Here is a 15,772-nt window from a genome sequence, read left to right as displayed (position 1 = left end):
TTTTTTTTTAAGTTTCACATTCTTCCACAGTATTTTACACAAAGCAAAGAAAGGTTGAGGTAAAGGTTGAAAGGAAATTTATATGTATTGTTTCTTATAACTACAAGGAATGAACTGGCTGCCTTTGGTTTAATCCTTCTTAAAGGTGATTGATTTTTACAGGTAAGCAAGCTGAAGAATAATTAAATAACCTACTAAGATCACAAAGTAGTTGGAAAATTTGGTCTGTTTGTTTCCAGTGCCCAAAGTTACCATAGTAGAGCGCAGTACCTCCTATTGAGACTTTGGTAGACCTCATTTATTGAACAAAAATATGGAGAGCTGCAGAAAATCTGCTGTATGTTAGGATTCTATCATGCGATAATACATAATTAAAATGTCTTTTCCTTTGGGGAAGTCTACATAAATTAGACATTATTTAACTGTGAATTGGCCCCTACTGAGTAGAAATAGGATACTATCATAAAGAACAATGGGGGAGGGGGATGAAAGTTGAATCTTTTTAAGGGGAGCTTCAGACAAAGCTAAGTAAAAAAACTATTTAACAGATTCAAAGATAAAAATAGAAAAGGATGTTCTAGTTAGAGAGCAAAATCTTTCGTTAGAGTGGAAAACAAAATACCTGTGCCGCTTGATCTGGGTCAGCAAACCAGACACCCACACATAATGTGAAACAGAGACAGACAGAAGCTAAGCCATGCAGGGCCTTGAAGGCCATGGTGTGAGATTTAGATTTTATTCTAAGAACATTGACAAGCTATTGAAATATTTTGAGTAGGGAACAACATGATCTTTTTTATACTTTTAAACAATAACTCTGGTTTCTGGAAGAAGAAATTCCTTATAATAACTATAAGGAATGAACTGACTGCCTTTGGCTTAATCCTTAGAATCAAGAAGAACAGATAGGCAGTTCTTTAATCAATTTGGGTAGAGATTCTGGTGACTTCTAGAGAGTTATGGAATGGATATAGAGGGGAGTTAATTGATTTTAGTCACAGTCTACAAATACTGAGAGAATGTGCTGATGTGTAGGTTGTAAGAGACTAAAGAATGCTTTTTTTTAAAGATTCATTTATTTATGCATACAAGAGCTGGAGTGTAGGCCAGAGGTGTTGGGACGAGAGAATTCACCAAAGACAGAGTGGGGAGCAGAACAGGCAGATCTACTGAAATAGACTGCTGAGAGGACCAGCAGGTGAGACAGGAGAGGTCTGCCTCGCCATGTGGGTCAGCTCCCTGGCTGGGGATCAAACCCATGCTGCAGTGGCTGCAGATTGCTTCATAGTGCTGTGTCTTAACCCCTTGCGCCACCAGGGAGGCCCAAGAAGAAAATGCTTAAGTGGTGGGAAATCAAGAGTTCTGTCCAATCATTTCTTGAATTGAAGAAGCACAGCATTGGTCACATAAAAACATTTTTCTCATATGGTTGAATACCATATTTTCTTGCATGATCATTTATGAATGGTCTATGACACTTCATACAGAAGAGATGAGTGGCTACTGCACAGATCCTATGGTTTCCAAAAGCTGAAAATAGGGCCTCCCTGGTGGTGCAGCAGTTGGACGCTGGGTTGCGAAGCTACCCGCAGCCTCTGCAGCGCTGGTTCTATCCCCAGCCACTGGGCGAGGGTCCCACATGGCACGCAGACCTCTCCTGCCGCCCGCTGCTCACCTCAGCAGTGTATTTTGTCAGTCTGTCTGTTCTGCTCCCTGCTCTGGCTCTGGTGAATCCTGTCACCCTCCCGCGCTTCTGACCGTACCCAGTGCTTGTATAAATAAATAAATCTTTTAAAAAAAAATCTGAAAATATTTACTTTTTGACCCTATATAGAGAAGTTTGCAATGTATGAAATAGAACATATCTTTAACATGGTTTTAGAGTATGATTTCCATTTTTTTTTGACAAATGGTGCTTCTCCAAAGCTCTTTATAATGATTTAACACCTTTTAAAGCCACTGTCTCATTATTAAAGTGCATCTCTCAATTCCAGAATTAGTTTGCTATTGTGGTTTTCTTCTCTTTCTCACCATTATTTTTAAAATTTATTTCTCTTTACCCCCTAAAAGTGAGTCTTTCCTAAGCTACATTTATCATCTTTTCCCTACATTTCCTCAATATCTCCATAACCACTTCACTTCATTCAGATGTTTGCACAAATACCAGCATACCAAAGCTTTCCCTGTTTAGTAAACCCTCCTGACCTCATTCCTCATTTTCTGTCATGTCATTTATCATTATCGTCTTTCGATTAAGGTGTATTTATTTCTTATCTGTTTCTCCCTGATACCATGCGATTTAGTAGTATCTAGTTCTGATCTACTGTTGGATGCATTAGACGTCATTGTAGGGGAGGGATTTGTTCTGAGAAATATATCTTTAGGGGATTTCATCATTGCTTGGATGTCATAGAATATAATCCCACAAACTTATATGGTATGGACTACTCTGTACCCCAGCTATTTGGTGTAGACTGCCAGGACCACCTTTACCTATGCAGTCCATCATGACTAGAAAGTCATTAATTGAAAACTCCAAGACAGTTGATTTCCTTTATAGGAATCATTGTGCCTGCTGTTTATAGTTAGTACAAATATATTACAGTGAAGCAAGGTAAATTTGCTGTTAATTTGTTAGATAAGATCAAACTGCATCACACAGTGCAAAATCATGTACTTCTGAGTAGGCACACTGAGATTTGAATGGTAATGTTAGCACTCAAATGCGTCCACCTCCTCATTTGTAAAATGATGGTATTAATAATGATAATGAGCATATTGGTAATAACCATACTTCTTGGAGTGTTTTAAATATTAAAGAAGATAGCATGGGTAAAGCATCTGGCAAAGTGCTGTACTTAAAACAGTGTCTAGCACACAAGGAGGCATTTCATAAATACTTGTTGGGTGAACTAAGAATGAATCAAGTGTTCAATAAATATCAACTGTTCTTAACTTCTCTTTCATTTGCCCTCAGTATTTTACAAGGTATGCAATATTGCTATATAAATATAAAATCATGGCTAAATGCTGCTTAATACCGGGGGTAGCAATACACATGCCAGGTTCTGCTCAGTCTCTATTAGAAAGCTAATAGTTGCTTTCTAATACACTTATGAAATGCTTCACTCTCTTCTTTTCATATCTCACACAATTTCAAAACTGTACAGGTGACTATTTAGTAATATTGAGTAATGTTTCCCACAAGAAAATGCATTTTGATAACTGGCCAATTTTCTACTATTGATGAGTCAGGAGCTAGTTTGTAAGTTCTTTCTGAATCAACATGATGCAAACTTTAATATATCAGAAATATTAATATAAGGAAACAATAAAAAGAACAGCTTTAAGGCACAACTTAGGTCATTTCTTTTGTATCGCCAGGGCACATTTGTTTCTCATTATGAGACAGCCTTGCTTGGGAGTTTCCTTTGCTCATTTATAGAATGTGTGTTGCTACATTAAGCACTTAGGTCAGTGCTTTAAAGTAGTGCTTCTGAAGTTCTCTTTTCAGTCCCTGGTCTTGGGTGCAATGGAAAAATTGAATGTGTCATTCATGATGCAGTTATTTCCTTTCTCAATTGAGGCAATAGACTTTTAATCTGGCTGACCTCATGTAACCAAGTAACAAGAGAAGGCAGCTCCTTCCTTCTGGCAGAATTCATCAGAGAAAAAGAAAATAAGGGAGGGAGGGAGGACAGAGCATGACCAAGGTCTACCCAGAGACCCCAAACAGAGTATGTGCTCTAAAATGGGGTCCTAATATCTGCTGCATAAAGACATAGGAAGCTCCTCTTAGTGTGATAGTTCTTTAATAAAATTGGTGTGCATTCAGAGAGAAAAGATTGGATATTAGTGTCCCAATGAAATAATCATAATTACCTATCCCCTCATCTGTAAATGCCCAGTCAAACAGTGTTGGCTCAAAGTGGAGCTACTGAGTCCCAAAAGCTTGCCACAAGCATAAGGCACCTTTTGGCAGGAAACCACAGGAAAGGGGAAATGGGTTCTGAAGTAGTTCTCAAAGGGCTGGGACAGAAGGAGATACCACATAAAGAGAATGATTGCCATTGTCAGTCTCCCCACATTTTCCACCCACATGTCTCTTCCAGATATCTTCACATGTCTCTTTTCCACGTGTCTCCTTCCATGTTTCCTCCTGGCAGTACCAGGGTGCAAGATAGCCACAAAAGCAAGAGTTCTCTCCTTTTAGCTCACCTGCCTTCCATGTTATATAGCTTCACGTGGCTGCTGAGCCCTTCCCATAGTTCCCAGTAGCCAGCCCAAGGTGGCTGCAGCATGTAAGTAGGGACTGGGAACGTGTTAACCCCCTAATGGAAGGAGGATGTTACCCTAAAATATCAGGGATTTGAATCGAGGGCCCAGATACTGAGTCTATACTTATGCCACACTAGTAAACCTGTTGACCCTCATGTGCCCATTTTGCTCATTCCTACAGAATTCACTCATGCACTATAGCTCTCTGTAAATTTTCCCTTTCATATGCCTTCCATTCTTGTCCATGGTGCAAATGATGTACCAAATTAACCACAACTTTTATGTGAACTGTTCACTTTACAAGGATGAATGAGACAAATCCTCATACTCTGTGACACCAATAAGGGCAAAGGGAAAAAATATAATGACTTTTCTCCACAATAAGGTTAGAAACACTACCCTGTTCTCATGAAACACAGGAAGATTCAGTGTTTAGCAAAAAATAAAAACAATCTAGCTCATGTATTTTTAAACCCTTCTGCAAAATTTCCTTATGTTCTCTGATAAGCAAAAACCTATACTGAACCTGAATCCTCTGAGAGGTTTGCCAGTAACAGACATGATGTTCTCAAATGAATTCAATGCTACATATCCAAATTCAAAATCAAAGTGTTAAAATCGCAAAATAAAAGCACAGCTGGTTTTGCTTCAAGGTTTATTAGTGATGAGTCACCCATATTTATTGCATAGGAAATCAAATCTACTGTTGTAATGAAAACACAATACAGTGAATTTTTAGGATAATTCTTACAGCATTCAAGATGTACCCTATTTGTTCATGGACATTGTGTCCTTTGGGATTTCTTCTAAGCACTTCTAACTTTTGCAAGAAAGGTATTTTCTCGATTTTTTGAGTAAAAGTGTTCTATCACCCAAATACCCACAATGGCTGGTTTTAATGCAGTAATTATTAGAGAAGCAAAGTATGTAATGTAAATTGTATACTTAATATTTTGCATCTATGTCCCTTTGTCAAGCACTAGATACATATTTACTTTTGACATTGTTGAAGGCATTCATTTTTAATTTTACCACTTTGGTATTCACTTAACAAATAAGCATCCCTATTCCCTAAAGCTACTTCTAAATTTTGCCTAACGATTTTGCACAGTTAAACTCATTAATCACTGTAGAGTCAAGAAGAAACACAGTGTCAGCTTCATCATCTTCCTAGGTAGGTTTAAAGTAAAATGTACAATATTAAATACTTCATATTTTAAAGAACATGTAAACAGATGATTTGAAGACTAGTATTTTATTGATGAGAATCAACCTATGAAGGCACATCCTTTTTAGTATTTGTTGAAGACACCACCTTTAAGAACTACATTGCTACTAAAATTAGAAAATATTTTTATATACTCATGTTCAAGACTATGCAATTTAAAAGACTTTTTGTATAAATCAGTGATCCTATTTGATTATCTATTTCTCTATTCTAGACTGTTAAATAGTACAATATATTTAGTCAAAATATGACAGCCAATGTACCAGTAATTGAAGAATGAGCACCTTCCATAGAGTGAGATATATTCATGCATAATAATGTCATTTTTATATATTAAAGAATATGGTATTAAACTAGCATATATTCAAAGTAAAGTAATATAGAGCTGGTATAAATATCCTTCCTCCATTTGTTATATTTTCTTTTTGTTCAGTTGTGTTTTTTTTTTCTATCCAATGTATATAGTAGATTAATTATTAGATTTTGGGACCCAATAAGTTAACTGTTAGTTTTCTTCATAATAAAATTCAGCTATGCCATAGTCAGAAAAACCTTTATTTTTTTTTCATCAGGTTTTAGAGAAGACAGGCAAAATAAATTTCCTTTAAACACCAAATCAACCAGTTAGAGTCAAGAAATTGGGAAGTTGATGAATTAGTTTTGTGTATTGAATAAAGCTTATAGGATCCTTAACACAGTATATACTGTCAATGTGGTGCTCTCTCCATCTATATGCAGTGGATAACTTGGACCCATTGGGACACATAAACTGGGCTGTTTATAGGCAGCAAAGAATTATATTATTTCAAAAATTAAAAAAAAACTAAATTAAAACTATTTTCCAAACGCATTTAGCATCCATAATTAATATGTGTTACTCAGCACCCTCTTTCCTACAACATTTAATTACAAAATCATTTTTTAATATTATTATGTCTAATTCCAGGTTAAAAAAAATCCATCCTATGCTGATATTGAATGTGTATAGTAGCCTGAAAGAGCTTTAATAAAGTGCAATAATATATAATATATAACTAATTTAATCTGGAGCTAAGCCAGCAGTGCAATAATATATTTATATAATTAATATTGTTAAATTCTTAATTTTCTTCCTCTCTTGATTTAAATTGCAAGTTTCCTTATAGTGAAATGTGCTTATGAGGAGTGTAATGAATTCTTACTGTAGCTCTCCCATTGTGAAAGCTTTTAGAGCTTCCCCCATAATCTTTCTACTTAAATACCTAAAACTAATCTAGAACAGGTATAAACCTATTAAAAGTTATAAAAATTACATTTCTTAATTGAAAATATATATAATAAGTGCTTAGGCATTTACCATCATAGTTGTGTTACATTTCATGTCTTCATGTGCATATGTGTGTTATAATAAAAAATGCATTAATGTATTACCAAAATATCATTCATTAACTTTCCACAATATTTGTTAAAATTCTTATCACAAATAATGACAGACTTCTCCATTCAACATTTATACATTTATAACTTTCTATTGGGGGGTATGTTTTAAGAATTATTTCTTATTAATAATCTATTTGTTGCATATATCTGCATATTATTTTGATTCTTTGGTTATAGCTTTATTGGTGTTTTATTATTAGGAATCTGACTGACAGTTCTGTTTCCCAGTAATGTGACATTGTTTTCCATGTCTTCATGATACTTCATCTTATCCTTGAAATTTTTTGAAGGCAATGTTCAGATGTAAATGCAGGAAATTAGGAAATTTGTTCTGAAAACACATTCAGATTTGAGGTGTGAACCTATATCCCTAAGTCATATATAGTGTTATAAACCAGTGTTACTACAATAAGAGGATGTGAATTAAAAATAAAAAAATTAATAAATGCAGATTTCAGTCAAAATATTTAACAAAAATATAGTATGGACTTTGAAATTTGCAAGGGAGGCTATGGCTTTCCATTAACAGCCAGTATGTCAATATCTGTCTGTATTCGCAGAATCTATACCCAGCATTGACTGTCATTGCAGATTCTTGCTGAGAACAGTGCCTAGAAATAACTTCAAGAATTAACAACCTTAGTTAATATTGCCTAATTATAAGAAATATGTCTGTTTTGCAGCTTTAATAAAATATACTCAATATTTTATTTTATAAAATAAAGTTTAATGTGTTCAATTTTGATTGTACTGAAAGATTTTAGTTGACATTGTTACTTCTTTTTTAATAGTGGCTAGCATTCAGAAGCTTCCTGCAGCCTCTGTTCTAACAGATATCAACTTCCCAATGAAAGGACGAAAGGGAATGGTTGACTGGGCAAGAAACTCAGAAGACAGGGTAGTCATTCCAAAGAGCATCTTCACTCCCGTGTCATCAAAAGGTAAATATGTGAGACAATTTCAGCTCTGAACATAAACTTTCTAATAAGATTAAGAAAACCCTAGGTATAAATCTCCATATATTAAGTAATTTAGAAACAGTCTCCAATTATGATTAAGAACTAATTTTATAAATATAGGCAATTTGGTCTTCAAATCTGAATTTCTCAGATAAACCAGAAGAGCACAGGTACCAATTATAGACCTAAGATTGATAGGACAAGTTTTCATATGGACAGTCTTATCCCTGTGCCCGTGGTCTAATGTGTTGATTTATGGAGTGAAATGTGTGGCATTTCCCCTTTTACGCAGTCATTGAATTTTTTTTATTTTTTATTTTTTGGTTTGAAGACATAATTTTGGTATGTAAAAACAGAATAAAGAAAAAGATAAATTGTTATAACAATTAGACTTCCTAAAATTTAACTAAAATGAAGAGTTATTTTCAACAGTGACATTATGGTTTTGAGTCTCACTTTGGAGATTGTGACCTTATAAATTAGAAAGAATTCAAAGAATTGACACTCTTTCCCACTATCACTGGGGTTTAAACTCCTTAGTTGCAATTGAAGCAACCTTAGACTGGTGAAGGAAACTTACTTTATGACACAAGATCACCAAAACCACATCTTCTATATCTACCATCAATGCATATGGTATGTGGGTTCACCTGTCCCATCCTCACTTACCAAGATGGTTCTTCTGTCTGGCTTTGCATTCGCAAGCACTGGAATCTCCCTGTAATTAGAAGATTAAAGTTTTATAAGATAGAATTTTTCTTGCTGTTTCTCTAATATTTTTAATTTTATTCTTTCTAGAATTAGATGAATCGTCAGTATTTGTTCTTGGAGCAGTCCTGTACAAAAATTTAGATCTAATTTTACCCACATTGAGGTAAGCTACAAAGTAATAAGCTGTTATAATCTTTGTAAATTATTCCAAAAATGTGATTATAGCTCATTCTGTGAAAATAGTCAAACAAGCTTTGGTAATACAAAAGGCTTTTTCTTAAATGAAATAGAAAATACCAATTTAATGAATAGCTTATTAGCATATTATACATTCCAAAACAACTAAAAGGACAATTTTGGTCTCTGATTATAGCCCTGCAGTTCTTTTGTAACTAATCATGACTTTCCTTAAGTCTAAGGAGGGAAAAAAAAATGGAAAAAGCAAAACCTCAAGTCTCTATAATAGAATGGGTCATTTTTAAATTAATCTGTCTTCTCTTATTTATACTTAGTGCCACTGTTCATCAACATTACATGAAATTAAAGGAGTGTCATGCTGCCTGGAAGTATATGGCTTTGTTCTTTATTCGCTCAGGATCTCAATTTGCTTCTAAATAACTATTCAATTACAACTGCTTAAGAAAAAATGCTGTTGTTCAATTAGAGAACTATTTTTGGAAGAAATCCATTGATTTCCTTCCTCCCAGACATTAAAAGAAACAATTACACGTAGTAATTCTATCAGTATTAATTAATTTGTTCTACTGTCTTAACTACTTTAGCAGATCTTATAGAAAACATCACTCACATCTGTTTGGATATTGCCAGTACCACTCATCATGGCCTGTTTTCTCTACCCCTCCTCATTTTGGAAGACAAGACAAAGTTGCATTTTCGTTTCGCACAACCTATTTGCAATAAGCTCTTACTCATGCCCTCATAGATAAGAGTTCAAGTTTTTCAGGAAGAGAGATTGTGAATGGTGTGTAAATTATACCCGAGGCATAACAAATAGTATAATAAATAAAAACTAGTGGAGTTCTTTGCAGCATTAAACACCTCCCAAAGAAGCTGCTGACTTCTCAGCAGCAGTGGTGACTGGTCATGTTTCTTTGGAGAAAATCTTCCTTTTTAGTTAACATTGTTGATGAATCATCAGAATCCCTTCTCAATGCAATGCAGTGTCTCCTTCAACCACAGAGACAACTATGGGAAGTTTAGCTCCATTTTCTGGAGGGAATTTGGACTTTCTGAATTTGAATAGGTTTGTCTTTGTTTTGTTCTAGTGATAACAATTTTAAAAGTAGTAAGTTTACTTGAAATTTTTCTTTCCACTGGTTTTATTAAATCACATTGGTATGTACAATTATTCAAAGATAAAATTCATTTATAGTTACATGGACTTTATCTGTGTGTGTTAGAAACACTTATTTCCATAGGGAGTATATTTGATAAAGCTATCTTTCAAGAATTCTAGAATAGACATTAACTTAAAATCAGATGACGTACGTTTTCAATTTAACCTAACAAGAGTTTCATAAATTTGTCCACACATGCAGCACTATTTTATCTCCAGTTCAACTTTATAAGAGACACCTTTATGTGCAGTATTCACACTATTTGCAGCGAAGGGATAAAATAAATGCAATTTAAATATATTTTTTAAAAAGCACTTTAGATTGTGAATTAGTTTCTTTCCTCCATGTGCAGCAAAGTGCAAGATGACTACTCACATTTTGTATTATACCATAGAACTTAAATACACAAAGTCAGATTTTTCCGAATTTCATAAACTGTTGCAGTCAAGGGAACTGGAAGTTTATCTAGGGATAGCAACCTTTTTGTTTTTGTTTTTTAAAGATTTATTTATTTATGGGCCTCCCCTGGTGGCGCAGAGGTTGAGCACTGGGCTGCGAAGCTGCCTGAAGCCTCTGCAGTGCCGGTTCGATCCCCAGCCCCCCGCAAGGGTCCCACATGGAGTAACAGACCTCTGCTGTCTTGCCTGCTGCTCCCCTCAGCAGTGTATTTCATTAGTCTGCCTGTTCTGTTCCCCGCTCTGGCTCTGGTGAATTCTCTCACCCTCCCACGCTTCTGACTGTACCCAGTGCTGGTATAAATAAATAAATACATAAATAAATCTTAAAAAAAAAAGATTTATTTATTTATACATACAAGAGCTGGGGTACAGGGCAGAGACGTGGGGGATGAGAGGATTCACCAGAGGGGAACAGAACAGTTAGATTGACTGAAGTACACTGCTTAGGGGAGCAGCAGGCGAGTCAGGAGAGGTCTGCTGCGCCAAGTGGCTTGCTCCCTGGTGGGCCAGGGATCAAACTCTTGCTACAGAGGCTGTGGACAGCTTCATAGTTTGCATCTTAACCCCTTGCGCCACCAGGGAGGCCCAATATCAACCTTTTGGTAAAAAGAAGAAAACACATTTAGTGTTTAAATATTTTATTTAATCATGTTAAAGCACTGGTCATTTACAGCTTATGAGTAGATTAATGGACACTTTATTTAATGAATAAAATGGATTTTATTTTAATGGGTAGTGACTTAATGCATAAAGCAGAGAATACTACAGAGTAGCCTCTTCCCTATATTACCTGAGACATAAAGAGATTTATTTTAGCTTTTGGGCAAGTCACTGGCTTTTTAATATGCAAATTGTGGGGACTGAACTCACAGGTTCTCTCCATCAGAAATTCCTTCTTTGTTATAGTAAAATAACAGTTTCTATCATATTCTTTAGCTTAAATTCCTTGGTAATAGTTATATAAGAAATTATAACTATATATAGCTACTTTGTATATATAAAGTAATTAGGTAAATGACTATAGGAAAACAATATTTACATCTGGATTCTTTGATTAGAAATAATGACAATAAAATACTCAGTATGAAATCTTTAAGTATTATTTAAAAGGTAAAATATTAACATTTATTTCTTACTTTCTTTTATCTCATACAGTAATGTAACAACTAAGAATTCTCAGGCTTGTTTTTTTTTTTTTTCCTTTTAAAAAATGTCTCAAAAGTTTAGTAAAGTTGTTCTGAATGAGAATAGACATATCAAACGACAAGGTGACATCTTTCTTTTACAGGCATTCAACAAACATTTCCTAACTAGTAACCCTGCTAACTGTACTAATTCTTTCAAATATGCTCAACTGCCAAAGCCCTCACAGCAGTGCTTAAAAAATAATAAAGGTCGGGCCTCCTCAGTGGCGCAGAGGTTGAGCGCTGGGTTGCGAAGCTGCCCGCAGCCTCTGCAGCACGGGTTCAATCCCTGGCTGCTTCCCGGCCACCAGAGGAGGGTCCCACATGGCGCGCAGACCTCTCCTGCCGCCCGCTGCTCCCCTCAGCAGTGTACTTCGGTCCTTCTGCCTGCTCTGCTCCCCGCTCTGGCTCTGGTGAATTCTCTCACCCTCCCGCGCTTCTGACTGTACCCAGTGCATGTATAAACAAAACAAACAAACAAACAAATAAATAAATAAATAAAAGCATGCCTCTATAAAAAAAATACTTTAAAAAAAATAATAAAGGTCTAAGAAATATTTACTGGAATATTTGTCTTACCTGATCCTGTATAAACTGTTGTTAAAAATAAGGTGAACAGAAATTTATGAAATATAAAAAATACTTTAGGAATAAGGGAATAATATATATATCTTATATTACCCTATAAATTTATGCAAATTGAATACAATAGGAAAGCAAAGATCCTATTACATATAATGTACACTATTTTGCTCTTCATGTGTAGCTAGATAGTTATTGAATTTTCAGAAACATTTCTCCTCATTGATTAATTATCTAATTATCTTTTGAAATTTGGGGGGTTAATTTTCCCATGCACAGAGTAATATTAGGCTTGATTATAAGATTCCAGAATTTTATATTTTGATATAATCATTTCCAAAATAAACCTCATAATTTCCCTTATAGGTACTGGGAATGAAAATTTGACATAATGTTTTGAATAGAAATAATTTTGAATTTTTCTTCATACAAAGATAGAAATAACTTTGCCTGTGGACTCTTTTATTTTAATATAAGGTATTCCTTTTCTTCTCTTGTCCTAAAATTCATTCAACTATTCATCAAGCTGTTTGTTTTGTTTTTTTTTTTTATTTCACTGTTTGTCTACCCTATTTCAATTAAGTAGATTCATCTGGTCTCTTCAAATGAAAAAAATATGCTCTACCAGTTCCAAACTAAATAGATGTTGTTCTCAACCTTGCACTTTCATTCTTCTTCAGAATAATTTCTTATAGTTAAAAAGCATAGATCCAGAAGATATTAGTTCCATCCTTTGAAAGTTACAATCATCTAGATCTCAAATTTACAGATGAGCTCCTTATTACTAAACTGATCTGTCACCAACCTCTGTCTGCCAGCAGAAGGGCTCTTCCACTGACTTGCTGTTTCTTGATGCTAAAATACCAATTCCTTAACCAATAAATCTATGAACTTCTACAGTAGCACAAATTACGTGTTTGCTGCAGAAAATCTTGGAAGACCTGAGAGGAGGTTGCCATGTGTTGGTAGACTCAAGGAGACATAAGGTCAATCAAGGAAGTGAACACTAAGACCTGTAGCTATTACTCTTCCCAACCCTTCACAACCACTTTTGGGCCAATTGCTGATGGCTGGCCAGCCAAAGTCAAGTTCTTTGGGAGAGGTGAGACCACCTACACACAGAACACAATCACATCAAGGAATTAACAGCCCCCACAGCCTGGTGAGATCCTAAGTCAGATTCCAGTTATGTGAGAAAATAATAATTTTGAGTATGTGAGCAATGCATAGTTTTCCTGGTAGAACTTATGGAAAATGTAGGCTGGGGGAGAAAAAAGCACACTTTAATATAGCTATTAACAGTCCAGTTATTATAAAAGTTCTAACTAAATATTATATGCAAATTCCCTACACTATTAAAATGCCAGGGAAAATACAGATTAATTAAAAGCAAAGATGTTCCTATAAACATTGAAAATTATCTTTTAAAAAAAGATAAATTTCAATACTACAAAATCACATGAATTTGCTGTCAAGTACACCAATCTAATAAAGAAAAATGATGCTGAATTTTTTTCTTATTTAGGAAATGGAACTTATTTGAGTTCCTAGTATTATGGGAATTAAAAGCAAATAGGAAAAGCAGTCTAACTAAATAATATTGGAAATAACATAAAAATGAAAATTTAACCATGTATAGTCTAAGACATCTGAAGGCAATTCACCTGAAGTGGTAATTTCTCTCAAAAGCACATGTTCTTTAGTTTCAGGACTTACACTTTGAATCTTGCTTCTTTATTCTGAGTTTGCGCTTAAATACTGTCTTCAGATATTGTGTGCTTTATAGTATCTATCATGAGGACATTAGAAATTAATATTAACCACAGGTATAATAAATAGGTATAATTGAAATATAATATTACATAGTAAATGCATTATTTACAACAATCTGAGTTTAATTTGGCTGTAACTTTTGAAAATGAACTCAATCACTTAGCCTTTTTGTAATTCTAGGTCTTATGTCCCTAAGTAAACCATAACTTGAAACTCCTATTAGTTCTAAAAGTGGTTAAGTCAAACCCAACTTTTGACAGCTATTAGCTGATTTTTATTTTAATAGCAAATGAATTTAGCTTAGTGATTTTGATGAATTCCCCAGGATAAAATCATTTATTTTACTTTGGATTTATTTAAATTGGAAGGTTTGTTTAAATCAACTATGAAAACTCTCAATTTTGAAGCTGTGCAGCCTATAGTTCTGAAACCAGAAATAGGCTATAGCAATGTTAAGAATTTGCATTAGGGCCTCCCCGGTGGCGCAGCGGTTGAGCGCTGGGTTGCGAAGCTGCCCGCAGCCTCTGCAGCGCCGGTTCAATTCCCGGCTGCTCCCCGGCCACCAGAGGAGGGTCCCACATGGTGCGCAGACCTCTCCTGCCGCCCGCTGCTCCCCTCAGCAGTGTACTTCGGTCCTTCTGCCTGCTCTGCTCCCTGCTCCGGCTCTGGTGAATTCTCTCACCCTCCCGCGCTTCTGACTGTACCCAGTGCATGTATAAACGAAACAGACGAACAAACAAATAAATAAATAAAACATGCCTCTATAAAAGAAAAAAAAAAATTAAAAAAAAAATAAAAATAAAAAAAAAGAATTTGCATTAAATCATTAACCATTTTTGCATCTTAGCTTTTTTACATGTATGTTATCTAGTTACACTTTATTTGCAGAATTAGTTTAGCAGTTCCCTCCACTGTTACTGGTTCTTAATATTGCATTGGATATTTTTATTGTGGTTAAAAAAACATAATATGAAATTTACCATCTTAACCATTTTTAAATGTACAGTATAGTTAACTGTATGTACCTCATTGTTCAGTAAATCATTAGAACTTTTCATCTTGCAAAATGAAAACACTTAAATCTACTGAAGAAAATTGCCATATTTACCTCTTCTCAGCCCCTATTAACCACCATTTGACTTTCTAATCCTAAAAAACTGGCTACTTTAAATAAGTGACAAATGTGGAATCATATATTGTGTTTTTGCTACTGGCATATTTAAGCTAGCATAATATCCTCAAGTTTCATCCATTTTGTAATATATGATATGATTTCCTTTTATTTTAAGCCTGGAAAATCACCCTTTGTATGAAAATAACATTTTCTTTATCTGTCAGTGTACTCTCATGTTGCTCCCACTTACTCAATGTCATGATTAGTGCTGCATTAACAGGCTGTGCAAATATTTCCTTGATATCCTACTGCCAGTTCTTTTTTATATATCCCCTAGAAGTGGAATTTCTGCATAATATAATTTTTTCATTTTGATTAATTGGGGAATCTCCACACTTTCTCCATAGCAACTGAAAAATTTTACAGTTCTACTATCAATACACAACATTTTCAATTTCTTAACAACTATGCCAGTGCTTCCAAACTGTTCTTTCCTAATTTGTTTTGCTCTGTTTTGATAACGGTCATTTTAACAGGTATGATATGATATAATCGTGGTTTTGATTTCACTTCCTTGATGATTACTGATATTGAGTATCGTTTTTGTATATGTTTTGGCCATTTATCTATCATCTGTGGTGAGATGGCTGTTAATATTATGTGCCCAATATTTAATATTTTGGTCTTTGTTGAGTTTTAGAAGTAATT

General features: G+C 34.7%; 1 protein-coding gene across 1 annotated transcript in view; it reads left to right on the top strand.

Moving 5' to 3' along the window:
* ADGRB3 (adhesion G protein-coupled receptor B3) overlaps nucleotides 1-15,772 on the top strand; it is a gene marked incomplete at its 3' end in the record, with an annotated part of 671,719 nt that overhangs the window by 358,118 nt on the left and 297,829 nt on the right. Inside the window, exons 12-13 of the mRNA XM_084227971.1 lie at nucleotides 7,717-7,866; nucleotides 8,683-8,758. Coding sequence (XP_084084097.1) covers nucleotides 7,717-7,866; nucleotides 8,683-8,758 — 226 coding nt within the window. The remainder of the gene's footprint in view (nucleotides 1-7,716; nucleotides 7,867-8,682; nucleotides 8,759-15,772) is intronic.

Source organism: Talpa europaea (assembly GCF_964194135.1).
Source record: "Talpa europaea genome assembly, chromosome: 2".
Classification (NCBI taxonomy): domain Eukaryota; kingdom Metazoa; phylum Chordata; class Mammalia; order Eulipotyphla; family Talpidae; genus Talpa; species Talpa europaea.
The sequence above is the reverse complement of the archived record's forward strand: the minus strand, read 5'-3'. Positions and strand labels throughout refer to the sequence as shown.